Below are 26,449 nucleotides of genomic sequence, written 5' to 3'. Positions count from 1 at the left end.
AGGAAAAAAGTGATATGATATAAAATCGATGAGATTGATCGAAGATTATGTTATCGTACTTCTCACGATCGAACTTAAAGAGTCAACCAAAGATGGAACGAAAAAAAAAATAGTAAAAGAAAGAGAGAAAGAGAGAGAAGACTGTAAGTTTTGGACGATAACACGTGGCCTCAGGAAACTTTGGTAAGTGGGCAGTTTTCTCGCGAAATTACTCGCATCAGTCTGTGGTAATCACGGTTGTAAGCGGCTCGAGAGAAATGTAAACGCGCCTACTAACTCACCGCGAGCGATATATATCTTTCTCTCTCTCTCTCTCTTCCTTTGCCTCACATCCTCTCTCTCTCTCTCTCTCTCTTTCTCTCTCTCGTTGACTCCTAGACAGAACGGTCGTCTAACAGTGGCGTCGGCAGCTCCTCCTTATCTCGGGACATCTCGTATTAAGACGTTTGACGCAAGTGCGGCGGCCTTAATTAAAAGCCGTCGGAAGGCGAAGAATTATTACATCGTATAATGACTCTTTCTCTTTCTCTTTCTCTCTATCCTTCTATCCTTCTCTCTCTCTCTCTCTCTCTTTCTCTTTTTCTTTATCTCCTGGAGAAGCTTTCGAAGAAAATGAAAAATTTCTTTTTCTCTCGCTTCTTCTCTGTCTCGAATTCTTTCACGATCGAATTTATTAACTCTGAGAAATAACTCTTCCTTTTCTTTTTCTTTCTCTTTTTTATCCTCCCCTTCCTCCCCCGAAAATAATACTTTCTTCAAATCTTTTCCCGTAAGAAGTAGTGGTAATATAGCACTGATAGCAGTAGAACAAGGACGAAGAAAAAAAGAAAAGAAAATTCACGTGACGTCGGAGATGACAAAATTCAAGGGAAAAATTCTTTAAAAGGATCTAACCGTGTAAAAGAAAATCGAGAGAAGAAACAAGACGACGTCAACTTTGCACTCATCGCCTTTGGCCAAGAGTCCGACGACGATATTGCGAGAACCTTGCCGTCAAGTCGTCACCACATCAAGGATGATCCGAGCCGCAGGGGTTTTCGTAACTTTAAACGCGTCATGCTTTCCCCCACCTCCTATCTCTCAAACCTAGCCATCCTACGACTCTAACCAAACGCTTGAATGTATTAATACGTAAAACGGAAGCAATTCCCCGTGAAAAAGCCTCCGGCGATTTGCAAGCTAGGCTTGTTCGTCTAACAAACTCGCACGTGGGAGGTAGAGATATATAGTACACGTAGTGGGAGTATGTATATGGTCAAAACAGAAAGAAAAAAACTCTTATATAGGATTAAACCATGTTATCTTTCATGGTGGATTTATGTAAATATTTTCTCTCAAAGATAGTCGCGATATCTTCGACGACATACGTGATTAATAATTCTAAAATCGATTACTAGATCAGAATTATTGATAAGATTCTATTCGTGACATTAGTAAGACAATTAGAATGAAATTGTCGGATAAAAAGTTTCAACGATTTCGTATAATTAAATTGCATATTATTTCGATAGAATTTTTCTTATACTCTTTGTGATCTAAATGTTTGCATGAAGTATTTCAAGCAAAAAGGAATTTATTTTATTGAAAAGGGTTGATATTGTTTCGAAAAAAAAAATCCTAGAAAAAAATCTCCACTTCGCATAGTTTTCACGACTAGTTTAAAATATATAATCGAAAAACTTTTTCGAAAATGTATACGTATCTATATGCATGAGACTAAATTAGTTTTGATAAAATATGCCATTAAAATTTCTTGCTTTTTTCTTTCTATTTATTTATTTATTTATTTATTTATTTATTTATTTACTTTTTTTTTAACGATCGTTCTACATTCCCCATTTTACGAGCAACCGTTTGAAATGAAGAGTTATTTTCACGAAGAATAACCTTTCGTACTTTATACGTGTGACCCGTTGGAAACCAGGATCCTATACCAATCAAACTCGTGCTCACGTTTAGGCTATCGACGCGTAGCGAGTTTGTTCTAGGTCTGTAGGGACGATTGGACACCAGGAGAAAATTTACGTTTCAATTACGGTCGAACGACAAAGCTTTGCAATATTCACATTTACAGAGGTCCGTTTGGCGCGATTGTCATTCGAATCCTTTTACATTATTATTCTATCGGCTATCCTGTAGCTATACACCTTTCTGCTACTCTCATTCGCCTATTCCGGAATGCTGACATCGATGTTACTCGATCGTAGTTTCCATCGAATCCACGTGTGTCCGCTGATTACGAGTTCGAACTCTGCCTAATCAAATGACGTTCGGTTTGCCAAGTTGAACCGGACGATGTCGATTTCAACACAAAACGCCTGAATTGAAACTTTGAAACCGACAAGTGGATTAAATAAAATTGACATTCGTAAATAAATAAGCAAACAAATACGACGAACGGATGGCTCGAAGGGGACCTACTATTTTAGTTTTACGAAAAGAATATTTATTTGTTTTGATTTATAGTACGTAGTAACGGGATTGATCGAAAGAGACGTGTCTGTCAAATATTTTTCTCTTCCTTCTGATTCGTATTATTTACGAGATACTACGTGTGTCAAATTTTAAAGGGTATCAAAGCTGAAATTTCATCCGAAGTGTATTCTGGAAATAAAAAAAGAAAAAAATGCAAATTCGGCCATTACTGGAATATTTATGTAAGATGGTATAAATAAATTCACATTTTTTACTCGAATAATAATCCACTGAGATAAATCATGTTTTATTATATATACACACCTATATTCATGAGCTTCGCAAAAGATACATACGACAATAATTGATAAAAACACTTGGAACGATAAGCGAATAATTATCCAAATAATGAATAAAACATTTTTCTCTCGCGCACGTTGTATTCGATCAAATATATTCATTCATTCGCAATAAGAATAAAATTCTATTTGCCATTCTAATCCATTATCTGCTATTCGAATTGTACTCACGCTGGATTAACCAACTGTGATAGTAAAAAGTACGTTAACGTCGGATGATAAATGAACAAGTGTTTTCGAGTATTTTATGAAAAATCATGTGACTATATTCTTTCTACGTAAAGAAAAGATTTGATCAAAATAAATGAAATATCTTTCTCGAATTGTTACCAGTTATCTATCTTGATGATTATTCGAACAAATAGAATTCCTATTGCGTTTATAAAAGTGAATGTCTCTCTCTCTCTCTCTCTTGCTCTCATACACTTTAGAATAAACGTTGTATCTTTATAAAGGGAATAGGAAAAGAGGAAGACATTTTCCATCTATCTTGACCACCATTTGTACAACGATTTGTACTGACTATCTCGTAGCAAAGGACATACTATATATCGAACTGTATGTCGACCCTTTCTCGTAAAACTTCGACGTTACCTATGCATGTACTATACGAACGATTGGAATTTCAAACTAGAATGCACACTATCGAAATATCCATATTTCTCTATTTCTCTCTCTCTCTCTCTCTCTCTCTCTCTGTCCTTCTGATTTCTTTTTTAGTGAAATACGTAACAAATAGTTAATACGTTTCCGATTGAAAGTAGCAAAGGATCACTTTGACAGTGATTCTAAGTACAAAATATAATATAATTTATATCACCGTTTAATTGATTTCATACAAGCATAGACAAAAATCGAAATATTTCTCAAATTTGTACAAAGCAAAATGTACTAGGTTAAACGAGAATTGATAAAGGAATGGTAGAAAGGAAAAGAGAGTATCGGAAAAAGGAACCAAGACATTCAGAAGCCACTTATCTCTCACGGAAAGATTTATTAAATGTTCTTCCATTTCTCGAGCAATTCAAGGATAAGAGTCTGAAAGGATTCGACGACTACGCGATCTGTAGACACACAGGATAATATGAAGATTAAAAAGGCTTAGCAATAGAAGACGTACTTACTTGCTCATCGATCGAAAATCGTTCGACATTCGGCTTATTTTCGATTTCTCTGGTTTCTTTTCTATACTTGTAAATTCACGAGAAAATAAAAGAAATATTGAAAATTTAAAAAAAAAAAAGGAAAATAGAGAAAACAGAAAAAGCAAATGAAAAAGAAAAACGTGAACGTGATGGAAATAACTATGCAAACTATGTACCACGATATTTAAAAGAACGTATCAATGTTCATGAACGCGTTTATCATTGTGACTGCAAAAAAAAATTAATAAAAAAGAATTATCTAACATTAGCAAATAAAACGAGAGTTGAATTACGTATATTCTGAATGAGAAGAAATAAGAAAAAGTGGACGATCTCAACATGTTCTGTTACGTATGCAAGTATAACACGAAACCAGATTACATCAAGGTTATTAAGGTAATTAAATGTTACTATGCTACTCTTTCTTGCTAATCATATAATGTGTAATGCTTACGTATAATTCTTTATTTTTTATCTCTTCTTTTTCTTCTTCTTCTTCTTCTTTTTTCGTTCTCTCTTTTTCTCATAGAATTTTCCGTCACGCGATTATAGGTGCGCCTTTATTCTTAGAATAAAAGTAACATTTTTATATTACGTACTGTTGATTAATAAAGATATTATCTCTCCGCTCGCTTAAATATTTTTATTAGAGAGAAGAGACTGGCAGTTCGTTGAATGAACGGTACATTAAATCTTTTATGAAAACCACGGAGCATTGATATCGATAAAAAGGGCGATTTATGTGAAAGAAACGAGCCAAAAGTGATTTCCAATCCTTCCCCATCGTCGTTTCAACCAACCAAACCCTTTCTTTCCACTTTCGAGGTAATCGTAGAAACATTATGTTTGCGTTGCGATGACAGAGTGATCGATATCGAGAGTTCGAATATTACGAGCGATATTTCGAACAATAGGTATACTTGAAAACGATGTGTAAGTACATAAGATAAAGAACTGTTTTCTTTCTAAATATCAATAGTGTTATTACGTTCTTCATATTGCGATTTATGTCTTTACAAACGACCTAACTAATGACAACTATCTGTCTCTCTCTCTCTCTTTCTTTCTTTCTGTTTCTCCGTATGACTCATAAAAGTTTCTTTACTACCTACCAGGAAGGATATTTTTCCAATATGTGAAGGACATAAACAATACGCTTGTAGTAGTGAACCTTTAAACACAATAGCTTATCATATTATTCAACACATGTCCTTTACGTCGCAATAATTCTACGAAAAAAAAAAAAGAAAAAAAGAAAACATACAAACGTACCGATCGATCGATTTTTCCAGGAAATTTGTAAAATTAATTAATTACATTACTAATATTAACAATTATCAATAATATTACTAATATATTCACATTATTATATACTACATTATTATATTTATAACATTATATATTACATTAATATATTATATTATTAACATCACTAATATTAACATTACTGATACATTATTACTAATAATAATAAATAAATCCTTTTGAAAAAACTAGAAAGCCATTAGAGAAGTTTAAGAAAAAAAAAGAAAGAAAAGAAGAAAAAAAACTTTCTTCTTGGACTTGGGGAAAAGACAATCTTAGGGAGTATATATTGTGGACGACACGTGGTGATCCGTCGGACTTTAATATCGATGGTATAACGTTTGCGATGTACACGTTTTGCGACCTGGATTCATAAAGGAAGAAACGAAAGTAGGTAACAAAGGGGGTGGGTGGTACAGGGGGATGGATAGAAGGCAGAAGACCTCGCCAGAGGCAAAACTAAGAAGACGAACACTCGAAGAGGTTGGAATAAAATCCAAAGAGAAACGGGTAACATGGATCTCTTTTCTCTCTCTTTCTCTCTCTCTTTCTTTCTTTCTCTTTCTCTCTATCTTCCTGTCTCTGTCTCTATCTGCCTTTTCGACTCTACGTATATGTATGTAGATATAGATAAATATACGTATTACAGTGGATGCTCACGTAAGAAGAGAAATTTCTTCCCCTTGCCCTCTCTGATATTAGTTAATTCAAGATTTATGACCATCTAATCTCTTGCAAAGATCTTCTAAGCTCCCTTTTCTCCCGTGTGTTTTGGCCTAGAGCCAAAACTTGTATCTATCACCTCGTAAATCATAATGACGCGTTTTGGGAATTAACCCCTTGAACCATAAAATTATGTATTACGTTCGATATTACCAATCGAGGGACTTTCATTTCTTCTTTTCTTTTTTCTTTCTCTTTTTCTTTTTTTTTTTTTTAAATAATCCTCATACTTATCTTCTCGGTATTAATCTTATTACGGGAGGATGAGAAAGTTTCATACGAGTTATCGGTAGAGGGTTATCGATCGTATCAATCGATTGTTAGTTAATTCGACTAAATTTGTATGGAATCGTAAAAAACAAAAAATTCTTTATTTCGAAAAAATATCGTTTGTATTTTTAATATATAATACGAATAAGTACATTCGCGATGATCACTTTCATAAAAATGATCCTTGATATCTTCAATAGCGTTTATAAAACTAATCGTTTTTTACGAATAATCTAGTTACAACAAAATGAAAAGTACGAGTCGTTTTATCTTGTCGTCGAGATTTATGGCTATTCCCAACCATAATTCTGAATAAATCGGAATGGATATTTTTTTTTTCAAGAGATAGAAAGAAAGAGAAAAAGAGAGAGTAGGATAGAACTAGCTTACGAAGAGATACGACGACGAATTCTTTGGGGGTACTTCCGTCCTCGTGGCTGAACGTTTCAAAAAATAATTTATTAGGGTACACACGACGTGTTCTTTCAGATTCACGAACTGTAATAGGAACTTCATTAGGTGGCACGTGGTTAGATCGCAGAACGAAAAAATGTGTATGTCCGTGTCAGTATCAATGTCTTCGTGTACGTATATGTGTGGGTGGATGTATGAAGAGAAAGAGGATTGGGAGATGGAAGAACGAAATCTCTGCTAATTATGCAAATGCTTTCAACCGCGCGTGAGCGTGCCATTTGGATTTTACGTGCTGGTACCTGAGTTCGTACGTGCGATGTGTCTGGTCATTCCCACGTATTCTGTGATTCGTCTGACAGGAGGATGGAAAAATAGGAAAAAGAAGAAGGGAAAGAGCAAAAGCGAGAACGATAAAGAGAGAGAGAAAGAGAGGAATAAAAAAGGATAGATAGGAAGACGGTAGTTACCCTTTATCCTGAACTTTTTACCAATGCACCACTGAGAATCCATCCGTCCGTTGAAGGACAGTCCGTGCCTGAATTGGCTGGATTCGCTTTTGGTCCTTCGATTTCACGCGCCATCGAATAAAATGTAGAAAAGGGCGATTGTGCTACAGGACGTGTCCTACTCGTCGTCCGATACTTAACCTGGCAAGTTTTGTTTCGTATAGGGGTTACACGAAAAAAAGTGAACGATCACCAAATGTATCGAACCAATTAAAACTTTCTGTTCTCTTGTTTTCTTTTTTCTTTTCAGCCGCTCTCTCCCAAGTTCTTATCCTCCAGCCTCACTCTCTTCTGTGTCCCAACGCCACACCAAAAATAGGATTAAACCTCATGAGAAAACGACATTGTAATTCCATTCTGGTAGTATACAGTAACGAGATTGACTTTGTAACGCGAAGAGCTTCAATGAAGTTTCAGAGTACAATCTTACAGTCTCTCTATCTTTCTGTATCGTTCTGTCTCTCTCTCTCTCTCTCTCTCTTTCTCGTTGTCTATCTGTCTGTCTGTCTGTCTGTCTGTTTATCTATCTATGTATTTCTACATCTACACACATAGCTATCCACGTTACACGATTTATGTTGAACGTTCACAGATCGTTCTAAGAATCATTTCCCCTATACGGACGCGATTAATAACGTGAAGACAATTGGCCCTGCTGCAATATGCCCTTTAAGTCTCAAACACTTGGCGCACGAATGTACCGAGATGTAAATTCAGCGACTTTTAAGGACGCTTCTCTCTGCGGCTATTACAATATATCTTAAAGTAAAAGAGAAACAGAGAAAGCGAGAAAGAGAAAGAGAAAGAGAGAGAGAGAAAGAGAGAAAGAGAGAGAGAGAGAGATAGAGGGTTGAAGGTAGGGCGAGAAGGAAGAGAGATAGTCGAGAAGGTTTCTAGCCGACGTGTTCCGGAGAATACCGCCGGTTGTTACGTAGGTACTACATTCTCTACCTTTCTCTCTTCTTCCTTCTCCCTCTCTTTCTATCTATCTCTCTTTCTCTACCTTTCTCTACCTCTCTACCTCCTTCTCTATCTCCATTTTGCTCACTCTTACTCACTTTACAAGAGAAAACGTAATATGCTTTGTGGATCCGCCGAGCTGACCCGGCTAGCAGTTTCTTAATTTCGTTTTCGCCCCTTTCCCTACTTCGTGGATCTCATAATGTAGTTCCTCTCTCTTTCTTTCCTCTCTTCCGCACTATGATTCGTTTCTTTTTCTTTTTTTATTTTCTCTCTCTCTCTCTTTTTTTTTTTTTTATTCTACATCCCCACCGTTCGAGACGACAAGAAATAAAAGAAATCTGAGAGTGATAAAAACTATAAAGTGAGAAGGATCTTTTTGTTTTGTTTTGTTTTGTTTTATTTTCTGTTCTGTACTTTTTTGTTTTACCATATTCTTCTTTTTTCTTTTTTATCTTTTAAATGAAGAATATATAATTTATAATTAAACAACAGTATCGATATTCGATTCAAGAATGTCATCCCATTGTTTAGTTAATATATTTAACTCGTCCTCCAGAAATAGAAGAGAATAGTAACTGTATACTTATCCTTTGGGAAATACCATCATAGATATATACCTTCTATAGCTTTGAGAGAAACCTTCTATATACATATATACTGATATGACTACATATAAGAGACGAATAGACCAAGCGTGACTTTCGTAAATGGAAGTAATCGAGTTCGCTTTTAATCGTTACGAAATGAGAAACTTTCAGCCCTTATCGAATCGAACTTTTATATACGTAGGCGTACAAATACAGGAGGATTACGTTAAAGGTGGCTTTCTGAAAAATTAATATTCGTGTCGTGGCTGAATCTCTGGTACGCATTAAAATGTAAATTTCAAAACTCAGTCCCAATGTGCCTTTTAGCTCGGTTTTAAACGGAATGAGGATAATTCTTTTTCTTTTCCTTTCTTTTTTCTTTCTTCTTTTTTTTTCGAAAACAAGAAATAGAAAGCGAGAAAGAGAAAGAGAGAGAGAAAGAGAGAGAAGAAAAAGGAAAAGAAATGCAGGAAATAGAGCGAGAGAGAGAGAGAGAGAGAGAGAGAAAGAGAGAAAGAAAAAAAAAGGAATGAAGGAAATAGAAAAAAAGAAAGAAAGAAAGAGAGAGAGAGAAAAGGACGATTAAGGTGCACAATATAGCGATATAATAATACGATAGCAGACGGAAAGCTCAAGTTTTCACTCTCTGCGAAAATTCTTTGGTCGGCGCGCAGAATTGCGGGGAAAATTTCGTAGCGCGTCTAGCAGATGTCTCAATGATTCAGCATCGTTGCTGCAATGCCAGCGATCTAACCCATACGATAATTTTTTTTTCCATTTTATCATGGAAAAGTTATATCTCTCTTTCTCTCTCTTTACTTTTCACCCTTCCACTCTTCTGTCTTTTCTTTGCCCGCATGCTACGCTTCATTCTTTGTTTAGTTCTCAAAGTAAATTCTGCAAACTGGTCGACCGTCGGTCGTAGGTAAGACGGTGTACATATATATGTGTATATATATATATGTATGTATATATATGTATGTATGTATGTACGTAGTATACTCCAACTAATTTCAACTTTATCTCATTCCTCTTTCTCCTCGTACTTCTTCATCGACGTTATCTTCTCGTTATTACATTCCAACGTCTCCTTAAAAATCCTTTATTATTTCCTTTGCGACAAAATCGGATTTGGTTTTATGAATATTTCCATAAGGAAATATCTATGCTCATCTACGTCTTTCTCTCCGTGGTTCTCCTTTTTTTTTCCCACCTCCTCCTTTTCCAAGCTCGGTAATAATAATGAATAAAAAACAAAAGGAACGAAAAGAGAGTGAAAGGAAAGAAAAGAAAAGAAAATTTCGAAGAGATTAACTTAACTATCGACGAATGTTTCGGATCCATCATGATTAGTCCATCAGTTTTTCTTTTTCATGGGATTAAAGAGCTACGAGAAATAATTTAATATTCTACATTCACGACTATGCTAATAAATGATACAATGCAAATGAAATTTGATAAAAGAATTCTTTGAAAATATCGATACACGATAGTCAATTAGTTATCGAATGATTTATTGAATTTGATTCATGAAATCATTGGAAATATGAATAAAACAAAAATAAACAAAAAAAAATAAAGAGAGAGAGAGAGAGAGAGAGAGAAACAAATAGCCAAAAAAAGAACAAGTCGAATGAAATAATAACAATAAATTTTTATCGGAATAGTATTGCTTCTGTTACCAATGGTAATTAATAAAAATACAACTGTCAATATAAACATGTATATAGTAAAATGAATCGTGCAAGTGATGCAGAAACACAAGCGGTCAACCAAAAGGCTAGAAATAATCGTTCTAGGGTTAAATGCGTCGACGATGATCGATCCGTTCTCTACGTGCTTATTAATAAATCAAGCTCATCGAGGCAACGAACTACGACGTGTCGCGTCAAACGGCACGATCGCTAAATTAACGGCTGATAATTAGCTGATAGGCGTTGACGATTTACGCTCAATTCGGAAAGTTATCCGACGAAACGATAACCCATCGATGTCACATAGGTATAAAATTCAGTAGAACGAACTTCTGTGTGCTAAACCGTCTATACATGTGTGTGTGTGTGTGTGTTTGTGTGTATCACTGGTGTGTGATCGTTCGACCAAATAATTTTCACATCGATTACATAATCGTGCATAAGCTTTGAACGTACGAAATAGAACTGCCGATAATAAAAGATCGAAAGACACGTTTCGAGAACGAGAAACAGACATTGTAAGCAATTAATTCAATAAATTCATACGACCCAGTGAATCCTCATTACATATAATCTGATTTTCCTCGGAGAGACGTGCAACGTTAGCAGTTTGTACTTCGAATAAAATCTTCCTAGACTCTGTTTCTCTCTCTCTTTCTCTCTCTTTCGAGTTATAGAGATATTAAATCGAGCTTCTCCTTCTCTCTCTCTCTCTCTCTCTTCATATTCGAGGTTCATTATGAAACGTTAATACATTATATATTTTCGGGTTACAGTGATATGATTCCACAGGTGACGGTCACTAGACCATCCTTACAAACATCGGAATGCTTTGAGATCAAATAAAAAAGTTCGCGGCGATAAGATATTTCGATGGTATTTCAAACTTGAAACAATATTTCACTTTCTAACTCTATCGCTGCCGTTCTTTATTCGTCGACGTGTCGACAAAGATCGGAGAAATAGTCGGAAAATTTGAATAGAGGCGATTGATATTGACATGCGAATATCGCTCTTTCTCTTTCTCTTTCTCTGTCTTTCTCTCTCTCTCTCTCTCTCTCTCTCTCTCTCTCTCTCTTTGCCTGTTATTTCTCTTGTGCATAGCACTATTTTTTTCTTTTCGAGAGAAATACAGAAAATTGTTTTTATACGTACAAACGTTTTTATACACACAAATCCTTTGTACGAAGGCTATATAAATTTGTTCTATCGTAATTACAAGATAGAATATAAAAGTGATGTTTGAAACTTTATAACGTGCGTAAGTGTCTGATAGAAACTTGAAGCTATTGTTATACATTAACAGAGGTTTTTAAAAGAAAAATATAAATTATGGAAAATTCGTTCTCATTTGAAAAAAAGAACGCATGTATATACTTTTAACCGAACCTAGTACTGTATACGTGCGTATAATTACGGCAAAAAAAAATATAACGAAACTCTCTCAATAAGAAAACAATACTACCGTAATTATGAATTTTTATAGAAAGATAAAGAGAGAGAGAGAGAGAGAGAGAGAGAGAGAGAGAGAGAGAGAGAGAGAGAGAAAACATGTAAAAGGCATAGAAAAAGAAGGAAATTAGACGGAAACGAGTTCAAAAGTCGAAACGAAATTTTAAATGATTTTGGTTCAGAATCCATTCAAAAAGAAAGATAGAGAGAAAGCAGAAGGAAAAGAAAAACGCCGAAATCGAAGAGAGAATGAGAGAGAGGGAGAAAAAAATACAAAAGAAGTCTGTCGGATGTACGATTATAGCAGTCGTCAATGGTACGTCAATTTCACGAGTTGTTCCTATCATCGTGATCCGTTACACGTGCCCTGAAACGTTGATGCCGAGAGAACAGAAGTAGAGTTTAAAAGAGAGAAAGAAAAGAAAATGGAGGAGGTAGAGAAAGAGAATGAGGATGAGGTTGAGGATGAAGAGTAGGAGGAGAAAAAGGAGGAGGAAGAGGTGGAGAATGAAGAGGAGTGGAAAAGTTTACGCGCGAACAGATACGCAGATTGGACGTGCTTTCAAATCCGAAAGAAAGACGATCCATCCAAACAATAGGTAAATGCACTTCCGTGAAGTGAGGAATACTAAACCATTGGCAAGCTATGCGACTCGGTGAATCTGGAATCGGTTGGACGATGTGTACCAAAAAGAGATAGACAGACAAACAGAAAACTAGAGAGACAGAGACAGAAAGAGAAAGAGAGAAAGAAAACGAATGGAAAAGCTCAAAATCGTGATACCATGGTTCGTAAAACTTTCCTTTTTCCTTGGAAAGAAGAAACATGGATAACCGACTTGCGGATGGAAAATGGGGGAGTTTGTAACGCGCCAAGAATGCTTCTAGTCGGTTGCCTACATATTAGAGAATCGAATCGATTATGCATGTTGTTCGACATTCTAACGAAAGAGGAAAAGAGACGAGACGAAACGAGACGTGAGATACAGGTTTCACGAAATTTTATCTTTAAAAGGCAAACGCGATATTTTTTAATCGCGATATCTTCCTCCTTGAAAATACGATATGTACGATTCATATTTCAAATACGTATATATGTATATATATATATATATATATATATAATATGTATATATAATTTTATATCTTCGCATATGGATACGTACAGATAGTTATACTTTCAGCCCGTAGTAAAAAGATACGAGAAAATGGCGAGGTGTAAATGAAAACGGAAAAAGAATGGAGAAAGTAATAAAAGAATCAGATCATATCCGTTGTATATTAAAATAAAACGACCGACGACACTTCGTGCCTTTAACTTGAAAAGGTTAAACAAGGGAGATTGAGAGAAATAGAAAGAAATAGAGAGAAATAGAGAAGAGGGTAGAAAAGATGTCGTTTTTAATTAGATCTTCCTTTTGTTCCGACAAAAATAAAGATAACAGAAGGAAAAGATATCGTTTGAAAACAAAAAGAAAAAAGAAAAAAGAGAGAGAGAGAGAGAATATATATTTCACTGATAGAGAAGAACTACGATCGACGAACGTGAGTCTGTCGTTGAAAACAATAAGCCAAATGTAAATGAACAAGAGGAGCGAGAAAAAGAATGATAGAGAAAGAAGAAAGGAAGTAAGGAAGAAAGAAGAAAGGAAAGACGGTACGGCGACGGTGAATCAATGAAGGAAAGAAGCTTTTAATAGCTCGACTTGACTTTTAAGACGGCGCGGCACGGTTTACTACGGAAATTAATTATGCAAGCACGCTTCTTTTCCTCTCTTGCGGTTACCATGGGCCAAGGTCTTCCTTCGTGCATTTCTTTTAACTACTACTACTTCAATCCACTACACTATTACTATAACTACTACTACACTACTACACTACTTCCTCTTCTATTACTGTTACCAATAATACCACTTACTATTATTCACGATTCCGACTTAAGAAATACAGTAAAAAAAAGAAAAAGAAGAGTGAGAGAAAAAAAAAAGAGGAAGAAAAAACAGCTATTTTTGTATCGATCTGTTGCGTAAAAGATAAACGGCAGCATCTATTATCGCTTACATAAGTGTTAAACACGTGCAAGTGTATACTTATATGTATAGATATTTACGTACTACCTGTCGGCGCGAATAAATATCATAGAAATAACTGCTAATAGATATGTATATACGAGAGGTCTTATAGAACAGCAAAAATGTTAGATTCACTGAATGGTTACCTCGAAAAGAATGTTTGACGAGTCTTAAACTGGAAACGAGTTAAAGAAGAAGAGACAGATATAGAGATAGAGATAAAAAGAGAGAAGAGAGAGGAGAAAAATAAAAAAAAAGAAAAAAGAAAAAAAGAATTACCTTCGTTAACGATACGCATTTGAAATTTTGACAACCATTCTCTTCCTCTTCTCCTCTCTCTCTCTCTCTCTCTCTTTTTCACGATCATAGAAGCGGAAGCCCATTTTATCGCGTTGCCACCTGCTCACCTTCGATGTCCAAATAAAGAGCGAACACGTACGACACCGCTCGTACTCTACACGCGTACCGCTCGCAAAAATTTCTTTCGCCTCTATTCTATCCTTTTTTTTCTATTCTCTTTTCATCCATCCATCCATCTATCCATCTATCCACCCATCCATCCATCCATCCATCCATTCTTCCTTCCTTCCATCCTTCCTTCCTTCCTTCCTTCCTTCCTTGCTTCCTTCCTCTCTTCTCTTCTCTTCGTTTTTGCATTCAAACGACGAGCGTTTCGACGACTCCCATCGCGAAAAGAGGCCATCGCTCAACGCGTCAGCTCAACCCAACCGAACGATTTATGGAGATGGCGCCAAGTTTTTCAAACAAACTCGACCAATCAGAATTTTCTTACGTCTTAGAGATATCTCGCCAATTATAATAGGAATTTACGAGCAACTCCAATTCTCTCTCTCTCTCTCTCTCTCTTTCTTTCTTTCTTTCTTTCTCTTACTATCGATAAAATGCCATCTTTGGAAGAGAAGATATTCCTCTTTCTTTCTCTCACGAAATTGATCACACACACACACACAAACAGACACATACATATATATACTACGTATAAGGAGAGACCCTTAACATATCTCTCCATTTTTCTACCGTATTTTACCTACTCTTGGTCCACTTTTTCTCTCTCTTTATCTATTTCTCTATTTCTATTCGTTTTACTTTTGCGACAGTAGGACGGATTTACGACGGTAATTACGTGCCTCTCTTCGCAGCTATTTGTCGCCTCCACGAAGCGTGCGAGGTACCCAAACTCAGGCTTCTTTCCTCTCTTAATCTCTTTCTAAACTCGCATGGGACTAGTTTGACTAACTTTTACCTCTACTACTCCTTTCGTCCTTGCTCCTTCATCGGAAAGTTTCACGAGCTAACACAAACTATCCAAAGGGGAATCTTTACTTTCCATTCCGAGAGAGAAACTAACGAAGATCGTTGTTGTTGATGCAAAATCCGTTGAAGATTTAATCGATTTGGATATATCGCTGGAGAGAATTTATCACGAAACGGGTAACGATGTTTCTGGCTCGTTGACTCGAACATGCATCCCTTCTCACGTAAAGTTTCAAGATGAACAAGAGTATGTGTGTGTGAGAAAGAGAGAGAGAGAGAGAGATGCGGGTTTAACATAATTAAGCGCATAATTATCCTAATTGTCGTAAGGTTGGTACGCTCTTGGCAGGCAGACGAAGCGTACCACTAAGAGGTGCCTGCCTCTTCAAGGGGTCGAATCTCGATCTCGATCTCTCGCATTGTCTAATCGCATTTTCCCTAATCTTCTCTCTCTCTCTCTCTCTCTCTCTCTCTCTCTCTCTCTCTCTATTCATCTATCTATCTATCTATCTATCTATATATATATCCCTATACCTTTCTCTATAATTATCTTCTCTCTTTCTTTCTCTCTGATTATCTTCTCTCTCCCTCTCTCTCTCTCTGTCTCTCTTTTACCTTTATCTTCTTAGGAAAAGAATGCAAAAAATCAGGAACCAAAAAAAAAAGGGACGATATTGTAATACTGCATAAAAAAAGAATTTTAATATTAAAATACAACATTAAAATACAATTTCTAAATAATTATATTTTCTTCTGGCAAAAAGTCTGTAGCAAAAAATTTTATGATATAAAAAAAAAAAGAAGAGAAGGAAAAAATATTTATATAATGTAACTTATGATTAATATTATGATATACATTATACTAAATATAACTTAGAATTATAGCAAATATTAACTCTCGGGATACGAACTAACTGTGATACTTTCGTGCTGGAAAAATAGTTTGTGTGACTTGGAAGTTATATATGACGTTACACAAAGACTTTAGTTCATATTTATTCTCTAATAAGATCTATTAGACTGGATCTAAAACGTATAGTTAATTAAAGGAAGAGAAAAAAAAAAAGGAAAAGAAAAAAGAATGTCTCTGACAAATTTCGAAAGTAACTTATCCCATGGGACGTATAAAGGACCCAAGAGAAAAATTTAAATTCAATATTTCAACTTACTTTGTAGAACAAAAACGTAGAAACTTTTTATCGGAAGAAAAATGCTCTTCTCTCGATTATATCTACATCAAAATAAACGTGGTGATTGTGTGACAATGCAACGACACGAATAAAACTTTACAGAGAATGCTGCTATGTCTATATACAAAAATTAGAAAAAAAGGAAAAATAAAGAAACGAACAAAAAGAACAATATATAAACGAAAAAAATAATAGAAAAGGAAAGATCGAAAGAAAGACTGGCGACTACAGAAAATGTTACACTTTTCTGATATCGACTGATTCCTTTCTTTTTATATATATATATATATAAAATCTATTTCTCGTAGATTCTCCTATTTCTCTGTCGCGAAATGTATACGCGTTTTTCTTTCTTTCGTTCCTTTTGTGTACGTTCTAACATAAGTCCGATCGTTAGCCTCCAAAAGAAGAAGCTTCGCAAAGAGTTTCGTCTTCTTCTAAGCGAGAGAAAGAATCTCGACGTCGACGTAGATGTTGACGACGACGACACGACGACGACGACGACGACGACGACGATTTAGTACTTCTTCAATAACAGGAAAAAGTACGTTGAAAACGTTACGGCATTTTTACGTTCAACGACAAAGAGAAAAGTCATCGAAAAGCGTTAGTCGTTGAAATCATAACACAGTTTGTTCGTATGTGTTGTTGACTTTGTCGTTTTTTTTTTCCTTTATTTTTTTTTTCTTTTCTTTTCTTATCTATCCTGCTCACACTCGCCGCTGATACACGACGGACGAAGATGAATTTAAGTTTCTACGTCAGCGATAGACAAAATAAATTCTTTCAGAGATTTTTCAGCGAGATCCGAAGAAAATGTTCACACGCGTATACTAAACACATATATACATATATACATACATATACATAGAAAGAAAGAGCGAGATTCATCCATAATAAGTCGTTGAAAAGTCGATAGCTTGCATAGAGCGTATCATAGAAGCCTTTGTTCGATCAAAAGCATCCTTTTTCCTTTCTTCTAGAAAAGCAACTCGTTGTAAATGGCGATGTTCTCCATCAACGTTTGTTTACGACCTTTTACGTATATACGTATCTATGTATGTATGTATACGCGTGTGTATGTACGTACTTCTTATGTCCTTCGTACTACATCTAACATTCACGTTTTGTTGTTTTCTTTCTTCGGTCAAATGAAAATTACTACGTACTAATAATATTACTACGTACTAATAACAATGATTAAACAAAGGAAAGGAAATAAGTTTCGCTTCGTCCTTGAAAATATCGATTATTTCGTTAACATATAATATAAGCTATAACGTCTTTGTTAACAAAGAGAACGAATGAGTCATTGGAAAAGATTTTTAAACTAATAACGATGTTTAGTTAATTGTAGCAAGATTTATTAAAATTATCGCAAGATTCATTAGCATACCTTTGTCTTCTTTTCTTTTCCCTTGTCTGTTCGTCTTTATCCCTCACCTAAGTATATGCCCTTTCTCGTACTTTTCATTCGAGTAAGTACTTGTTTGCAAAAAGAAAAGAGAGCGCACAAACGTTTTAATACCACGCTATTCTTAATAGATACAACATTTGACATATGGCTATCGTTTATAAAAAAAAAGAAAAAAAAAGAAATGAAAAAAAAAAAGGAAAAAGAAATTCAACAGGAATAAAAAGGATCAAGTCGCGAGAATAATCGATCTCGAAAAATATGATTTCTACGCAACCTGAAAACGATATGAAATGACATTAGAGTAGGGAAAAAGAATGAACGTGGGTAATATCCTTTTTGAAAAATGAACAATTACATTGAAATTCTTTTCACGTAGAAATCTGATTCTTAACTTCCCCTTTTTAATCCTATTACCCACCACCCTCTTCAGCCCATTACAGCATTATTCTTTATAAAGATATTACGATGATTAATCGAAATGAAATGATAGGATAAAAATGAATATTAACGTATAACTTACCCAAGTTATCCGCACGGGCGACCGGACGGCCAAGTAGCAGGAAGAGTAACAACAACGTGAAGGTCAGCATGACGATAAAGAAGGACATGTGACGATGCAGAAGGGGAGTAGTAGCTCTTCTCGTACGTCCAACGACTAATTACCCTTCGAGAGGATCCACTCGAGAGTAGCAGCCAGGCGCGAGAAGGCACCGAGTGATCGGTTAACCTCGAACGAATCCGCGCACCAGCAACAGCAGCAGCATCAGTACCACTCCCATTTCGATCTCTCTTCAGACTCTGATATACGATCTCGTGAGGATGAAGTTTGTAAGAAGTATATACGTGTGTGTATATGTGTACATGTATGAAAGAAAGAGAGAGAGAGAGAGAGAGAGGGATCTCTTTCTCGTTAATAACAATACTATTATTATTATTATTATAACAACAATAATAAAAACACTAATAGAGGACGCGATGATGTTAGAGATTTACGTATAAATATATACACGTGTGTATGCGTGTATGTGTGTGATACGTGTACGTGTACGTCGCTTGTGTGTGTGTATATATATATATATATATATAAACTGTTTTCTATCCTATTTTTAATCCTTTAAATACATTCATTTTCACAAATACTCGGATCATATCACTCCAATCACTGTATTCGCTGTGCTTCTTCAACGTGTCATACCACAGACACACACACACACACACACACACACACACACACCGCACGCACAGTATCTCTTTAAACCACGCACGTAACCAATAAACAACGATATAACAATCAACACACAAAACACATTGTTCGTGTTACCAATAGACCGACCGATCGATCGATCGATCGATCGATCAAAGATCCGTACGTACGTATTACTGACGGTTTCTTTTTTTTATCGATCGTACATATATCACTAGATTATCCTTCTCCTTCTCTTTTCTTCCTTTGATCTCACAGTAACTCTTCCTCTAATCCTTCTTGCCAGCTGTGAGCTCTTCTCGTCGTCTGGAGAATACGAAGCTAGCTCTCTTTCTTTCTTTCTTTCTTTCTCTCTCTTATCTCTCTTTTTTTTTACTCTCTCTCTCTCTCTCTCTCTCTCTCTTTCTCTCTCTCTCACTCTTTTTTTCTCTCTCTTTCTAAGGATTTGTTCGCGTTGTTCTTCGACTCTCTGGTCACGTGGTTTTCTTCTTCTTCTTCCTCCTCCTCCTCCTCCTCCTCCTCCTCCTCCTCCTCCTCCTCTTCCACAACCTCTTACCGTGGAAAACTTTCGCGAAGAGCGTACGAAGTTTCACGGACGATTTTTCGCACTTCTCGAGAAAACCAGTAAAGAAACAAAAAAAATATATATATATGTAATCGAGAGAATCCGTATAAAAGATCGTTCTCGAGAAAAATCAAGTAATCCAATATATATGTGTATATGTATATATATATATATAGAGAGAGAGAGAGAGAAAGAGAGGGTGATGGAGAGGTAGAAGAAGAGGGAGCAAAGAGAGATTCTTCTAAGATATTTTCGTTCGTTCGATGTGGTCGAGTTTGAGGAAAACTCGAAGGACCGGGCTAAAACACGAGACGAAACGAGATAGAAACAGAGAAATGGAGTAAAAAAGAAAAGAGCAAAAGAGAGAAAAAGAGAAAGACAGATATGTAAAGAAATGAATAAATAAATATATAGATAAATAGTTGGATACTAATAGAGAGAAAGAGAAAGAGAAAGAGAGAGAAAGATATATATATATATATAAACAGGACACAAACTAATCGACAGACGCACGCTACGAAGTTCGCCGCGCGACTGACTGCCTGGCCGATTTCAAAGCAGGCGACGCGTGACGTCACGATTCACACAACCCGTACCCACCCCACGCTCTCGACCAATCGTCGCGCTTTCCCCCCACCACTAGCCCTCACCTATCTCGCGGCAACGCTTCTCCCAGCCTCGCCTAACCCTTCTCCCCCTACTCTTCTAGTCTTCGAAGATAGGTTAAACACTCGCGCGCGCGGGAAAAAGATGGTCGTGACCCCGTACAAAACTTAACCCCCTTTTTTTCGAAAGGGTGAAATACTTTTTATTCGATACTGTAGTAGTATCGATATCTGTTTGAAGGATAAACGAAATGGAAATGAAACGAACGGTAATTGAAAACTGTATTGGAGCGAGGGATCGAACTAAGATCGAGATTTTTACGACACAGTCCCTATTATTTATACAAGGATTTATCGTTTATCTTTTCTTTTTTCATTCCTTTTGTTTCTTTTTTTATTTTTTATTATTTTTTTTTTCGTGCAGGTAACTAATTCGTCGTTTCAATTTCCTTTCTTCTTTTTTCTGTTTTGCTTTTGTTCTTCTTTCGATTGAACGAAACTTATCGATGATCATCCAAACGAGTAATAATCGGATAGAATGAAATAATAATATTCAATGATTCAGAAATGTTCGGTTTTGAAAAGAATTCTTTTTGAGAAGCAAAATTTTGGAAAGAATCTTTTGAAAATAATATTTTTATGTCTTGGTTTTAATTGGACTATCGTATTCCAAACAATCTTTATTCGATTATATTACATTTCTCTGTTTGTATTGCAAAATATTCGAACATACCAAACATTCTTCGTAATTATAGCGAATCATCCGATGAACGGAACGAAACCGTGTTCGAAATTGTTGCATAACCGCTGATTAAGCTCCACTTCGGTTCGAAGTTTTATGTTGGCCACAAGCTTCCTAATTAAAATTTTGTCGCGAATTCTTGGTTAAACCTAGATCTAGATAGAACGACGTCTTTAGTTCGCGTCTTATCGCGAAAAGTCTTGAAACTTTTTAGTCCTGAAGTTACGTCTCGCCGTAACCAATATATATATATATATATATATATATATATATATATATATGTATATATATTTCTTTTTCTTTTTAGAGAAACAAAGAAAAATAGACAACGAGTTTAAATATTTCTGAGAGAACTTTTTCGTATCTTCGCTTCGACCGATTTTACCGATTCTTCGTTGACTTTGGTTAAAAATCTGATTCTCCAAAACAGCTCGCTCGAGAAAGAAACCTAACGAAGCAAATAAAGTTTCTCTTTATATATATATATATATATATATATATATATATATATAATTTCAGTAAAAATGCGTTACAACGAAGTTTAATCGAATTTTCAAGTGAGTGACCTCGCGATCGTGACCTCGCACCAGTCGTAAGATGAACGAAAGTTTACCGTACAAAGCTTATCCCTCTTTGAGACCTAACTCAAGCCAGAAAGCGTTTGCTCAAGGAACCCTTGTTTCGTAAGCAGTCATCAGCTTGTAAATGAGCTCATAAAATTTTCCTTCAAATCGCTATTCTCTCTCTATCTATCTCTTTTGTAAAAGATAAAGACTATAGGCTTTTGATGAAATTTCATTCGAGATTTAATAAATCATAAGAGTAATGTCCTTTCAAAAGAATTTGTGAATCGTCCTCGAAAGAAATCGTTGATATCGAGAACGAAATAAAGAATCGACAAAGAACTCGTTCAGAAAAGAAGAAGAAGAAGAAGAAGAAGAAGAAGAAGAAGAAGATCACGAATAAACTGCAGAGATCTCGTGCTCCTTCGGAAGCACATCCGCTCTGGCATCGAAGCAAGAAGGACCCATCGGGTTAACGGGTTTCTTTCCTGTTACGAAGAGGATGGGCCATGTGCAACGAAATTCAAGCGTCTCGAAGGAGAACCGCCCAAAAATATATACGAAGTCTCGTACGCCGGAGATAGTAAGCTTTAATTTTATTTATCCGGCGTACGAAAAACATAATGCGAACGGTTAGTATATAAAGGTTGATTCCAAAGAAGAATTACAATTTCGTCTTTAGATAAATATTTGTATACCTATTTCTTCGCCAATATCGATTTGAACTCGTTAATTGTAAATTTATCTTATACGATTAAAATCGATAGTTTGTGCGTGTATATCTCTAAACACTCTTCTTACAAAAAAGAAACGATAAAAAGGAAAAAAGAAGAAAGAAAAGAAAAATCATTGAAATATACAGAATCATTCGTGAATGATTTTAATGAAGTTTAAATAAGAAAATTTAAGAGTTCTCATTTGAAATAATTTTTATATTCATCGAACTTTGCAGAAAGAAAAAAAGAAAGAACGAAAGAAAGAAAGAAAGAAAGAAGAAAGAAGGAAAGAAAAAAGCCAACTTTCAAAGATAATCCAGTCCATTCTCGTGCGTTCGTTTGAAAAAAGAAAAATATTTTAGCGACTTTCGGCTCGTGAATATTAAAGTTCCGAGTTCTAAGCAAGTTTAAGAAGGAAGGGTAAGGTCCATAAAACGCATCCTCCGCAACGTGTTCGTGTCGTAGCGTCCTACGTTGTTCTACTTAACTCGTTTTGCTTCTGTGCTTTATTACCCGGACGACTGGCAACCAAATCGTGCCAAACATTCAGCTGTACCGGTTGCATAAACGCCCTCCCTCTTCCCTTTTCATTCCAACGAAAACGTTCCTTCTTCTTTTCTTGATAGGTCGATTCTCTTTTCTTCCTTCTTTCGTCCTCGACGAGAAATCGATAGTTCCATACTTATTTTTACGCGTTATTCGGGTCACCGTCCTTAGATATCGTCGTACTACTTCGGGACGATTTAACGACCTCTCTGGACGAAGATAAAAATAAGCACTTAAAATCTGGATGACATTTAATCGCACTCGTAGAAAATTTCAACGTAAACGTTATCGTTCCACCGAATCTCGGACTCGACCATTTCGACGAAATTAGAATTTTGTATCTACTTAACGAATATCTTTCACCGGTGATCGATCGATGGAAAGAGAAAAAAGAAAAAAGAAAAAAGAAATGGAAGAGAAGAAAACAGAAATAAAAGAAGAAAGAAGAAGGAAAAAAGAAAAGGAAGAAAGGAAGACAAAGTTTATTGAAACTTAACAAGAATAATAATGATGACGATGACGACGATGATAATAGTAATGGTAATAATAACGATGATAAAACTACAACGGTATGTGTTATTCCTTTCGAAGTCGGTCATTCCTCCGGCGTCCTGATTTAGCTCAAGCCCCACATGGTTCGACGTGTCGATTCGCGTAAAACAAACGAGCTCGTTCGAATCATCGCGAGCAAACATTCGCGCGTTGCCGCGAGTTTGTCGAGGGGTTGAGTTGGGGAATGGCGGGAGAAGGGTAGAGAAGCGAGGGTAAAAGCGCAAAGGGAGGAAAGGGTGGAAGAAAATAAAACAAAAAAAAACAAGAAAATAAAAAAGAGAGAGAGAGAGAGAGAGGAAGAAAATAAAAAAAAAAAAAAGAGCAAAATCTACACCATCCATTAGCAGGCTCGTTTTGGTTGGGTATAGCTCTGACTCGGCACGGCACTGTCGGATCTTTCGACTAAACAAACTTTCTCTCCTCCGTTCAGTTTCGTTTTTAACCTCAAAGGATAGTTCGGCTATCCTTGTTTCTAAAGGTTTCTCGCCAATACCGGTTGGTTATTCTTTTTTTACTTTTACTCTTTCTCTTTCTCTTTCTCTTTCTGTTTCTCTCTATTCTCTCTCTCTCTCTCTCTCTCTCTGTCTGTTTCTTTTTATTTCTTGATCGATCGAGGATCGACTTTCGGAAAACAATCAAAGCGTCTTTTCCTCCATTTTTTTTTCTTCTTAAGAGTCGTACCAAGCGGTCCCGAAGTGGACCTCAACGATAGGAGAGAACATCTTTCTCTTTCTCTTGAATATAAGAAAGAACTATGTCTTTACGCTCGGTAAATTCGACTCTCGAGAATTTTTCATAAATTAGACAGGTGATGCTGACGGTAAAGTCCGCCGCGAGAAATTCCGAGAAAGCCATAAATAAAAGGAACCGTTCTCTTTTACGTCTTTCGTACTTTCCGCGCTTCGCTTGGCTCGCGTCGCGGTTTAAAAAAGCAAGCGTGAAAGAAAAAGAGCGAGTGAATGAGGGAAATCACTAAAGGAGAAAGAAGAAGGCGAAAGGAAACGTCGGGATAGAGGGGTAGAAAGAAAGAAAGACGGGGAGAGAGAGAGAGAGAGAGAGAGAGAGAGAACGATAAAATGGGAGGGGTTGAAGTCCCGCGAGGAAAGTTGGCGCTTTTAAAATCACATTTCCGTTTTCCTCCCCTTAGCAGGCAACGCGGAGAAAACAAAGCAACCGAAACCGCAAGAGCTTAGCTCGAATAATTATCGGATCGTCTTGCCTTCCTGAAAAATACTCGAGTGAGTGAACCTCGTGCTAAAAAGCTTTCGACGTGAAGGAGAAGAAGATGAGAAAAAATAGAGAGATAGAGAGAAAGAGAGAGAGAAGGAGAGAAAGTGCTTTGTGAAAGAAACGCTGAAGAAAAAAGTGAAGATAGTTCTATACTTGAAGAGAATATCTTTTAAATAATATAATATTGAGATATCTATTCTTTCTTGAACTTTATTAAAGTTTTAAATAATATACATATATATGTATATATATGATGTGTCAGAAACAGAAGGTATATTTTATAGTTAGACGAATGGTTGAAATATTTTGTGGAGATTTAAAAGTAATTATTTAGATATGTAATAAAGTTCTCCAATTGAAAAATTATTTATAAGGAAGCGATAAGAAGATTCCGTGAGGATTAATTAAGGTTCGTGTGTGCGAGGGGAAAAAAAATAAAAAAAAAATAAAATAAAATAAAATAAAATAAGTATTAAAAAAAAAGGATTAAAAAGAAAAAAAAGTAATCGAAAAAGGGGTTTACGTGAATGAACGGAAAAACAGTGAGAGAGAAAACGGGGTCGTGAGTGTTTATAGTTTGGAAAATGCACCGGCGTTCGAGTGGGAACAGCCGTTAATCACGAACAGAGGTCGGCCACGAATTTTATGCGTGATTTAACGCTAGCAGACCGCCTTCTCTTCTAAAGTCACGAGCTTCACGTTAATGTATTTAATGCGAACTTTCGCCGGTTAGCCCGTTCATTCCAGAACGCCATTCATCAGTGGAAGTCTATGCACAAAACTTCATTTCTATAGCTCTATGTGACGTAAGTAAGTACTTAGATACCTGTAGAAACTGAAGACTAGACTTTCGTAGAGCCTTTGATCCTAATGATCCATTGATCGGAAGATTACGTATCATTTCTATATATACTTTCGAATAAATACGATATCTACTTATACGTCGTTTATTATTGCTATATAATTTTATTATATTTTGTACTTTTATTTTCTTTATTTATTATATTTATTATCTATTTTGTTATATTTACTTTTATTATTATTATTATTATTATTATTGTTATTAATATTATTATATAATTCTTTTGAAGTTCTTTCCTTTTTTCTTTTTCTTTTAATCCTTTCGTAATGACATAATTCCTAACAACGTAATCCTATTTATACGATTAATAAATTATTGAACTATCTAACATCTGTCTTATTATTTATTGATAGCGATTTCCTTTGCAACGATTAATGTCCCGTTAAAAGAGTTTAACGACGTGTTTGATGCATCTTCAGATTCTTATTTGCTTTACGACGGAGAAATATCACGGAGGTATGGAATCTCTGAAAAAGAATTTTCTCGACGTTTGTCGCATTTTTAAGTTCGCAAGGGTTTTCTTGATCGAGTACCATACCAAAAGAAAGCGGCTGTCGATGTGTATATGCCAAGGAAAGTGTGTTAACGAAAAATGACTTTTCGATACGAACCTAGCGACTTCCTTTCCGCTGAGTTTCCACTTCCGCGAATACGTGGTGAGAAAGGTTAGTAGAAATAGGTCGTGTAAAGGGATGTTCATAGAATTTCAATACTTGGGTCATTCCATGTCAAATAGCCGAGTACCATTCGAGTACTATTAAAATCAATGCAATCTAAACGTACTTTCTTTCTCTCTCTTTCTCTTTCTATCCTATCTTTAAATGTCTTACTTTAAATGTCTCACTTTAAATGATATTTTACGATCTTTTCGACGTAGAATAAAAAGGAAAAGAAAAGAAAAAAGAAGACACAAGCAATTATAGCAATATATATTCCTTCGATTTCTTTTCAAAGATTTTTTTCTTCTCATATATCTTACATTATCAATAAAAATAATGAGAGGAATTTCACATGCAGTTTTCCCATACAATTTATATACGCCTTAAGAATCCAATGCTATCTCCAAATGTATCACGG

General features: G+C 35.7%; 1 protein-coding gene across 11 annotated transcripts in view; it reads right to left on the bottom strand.

The window, feature by feature from the left end:
* LOC127064086 (protein eva-1) overlaps positions 1-26,449 on the bottom strand; it is a 237,577-nt gene that overhangs the window by 117,911 nt on the left and 93,217 nt on the right. For 4 of the 11 annotated variants that reach the window (XR_007781581.1, XR_007781582.1, XM_050994631.1 and 1 more), the window contains exon 1: positions 18,308-19,504. The exons of 1 other annotated variant lie outside the window; for it this stretch is intronic. Coding sequence is in view for 8 of the 10 variants with exons in the window: in XM_050994631.1 (XP_050850588.1) it covers positions 18,308-18,395 (88 nt within the window). In the remaining 2 variants the exon portion in view is untranslated. Of the gene's footprint in view, positions 1-18,307; positions 19,505-19,547; positions 19,856-20,053; positions 20,126-26,449 lie in introns of those variants that run through there. 6 more of the 11 variants (XM_050994627.1, XM_050994626.1, XM_050994629.1 and 3 more) reach the window with 6 other exon arrangements.

The sequence above is a fragment of the Vespula vulgaris genome, chromosome 5, assembly GCF_905475345.1.
Source record: "Vespula vulgaris chromosome 5, iyVesVulg1.1, whole genome shotgun sequence".
Taxonomy (NCBI): Eukaryota; Metazoa; Arthropoda; class Insecta; order Hymenoptera; family Vespidae; genus Vespula; species Vespula vulgaris.
The sequence above is the reverse complement of the archived record's forward strand: the minus strand, read 5'-3'. Positions and strand labels throughout refer to the sequence as shown.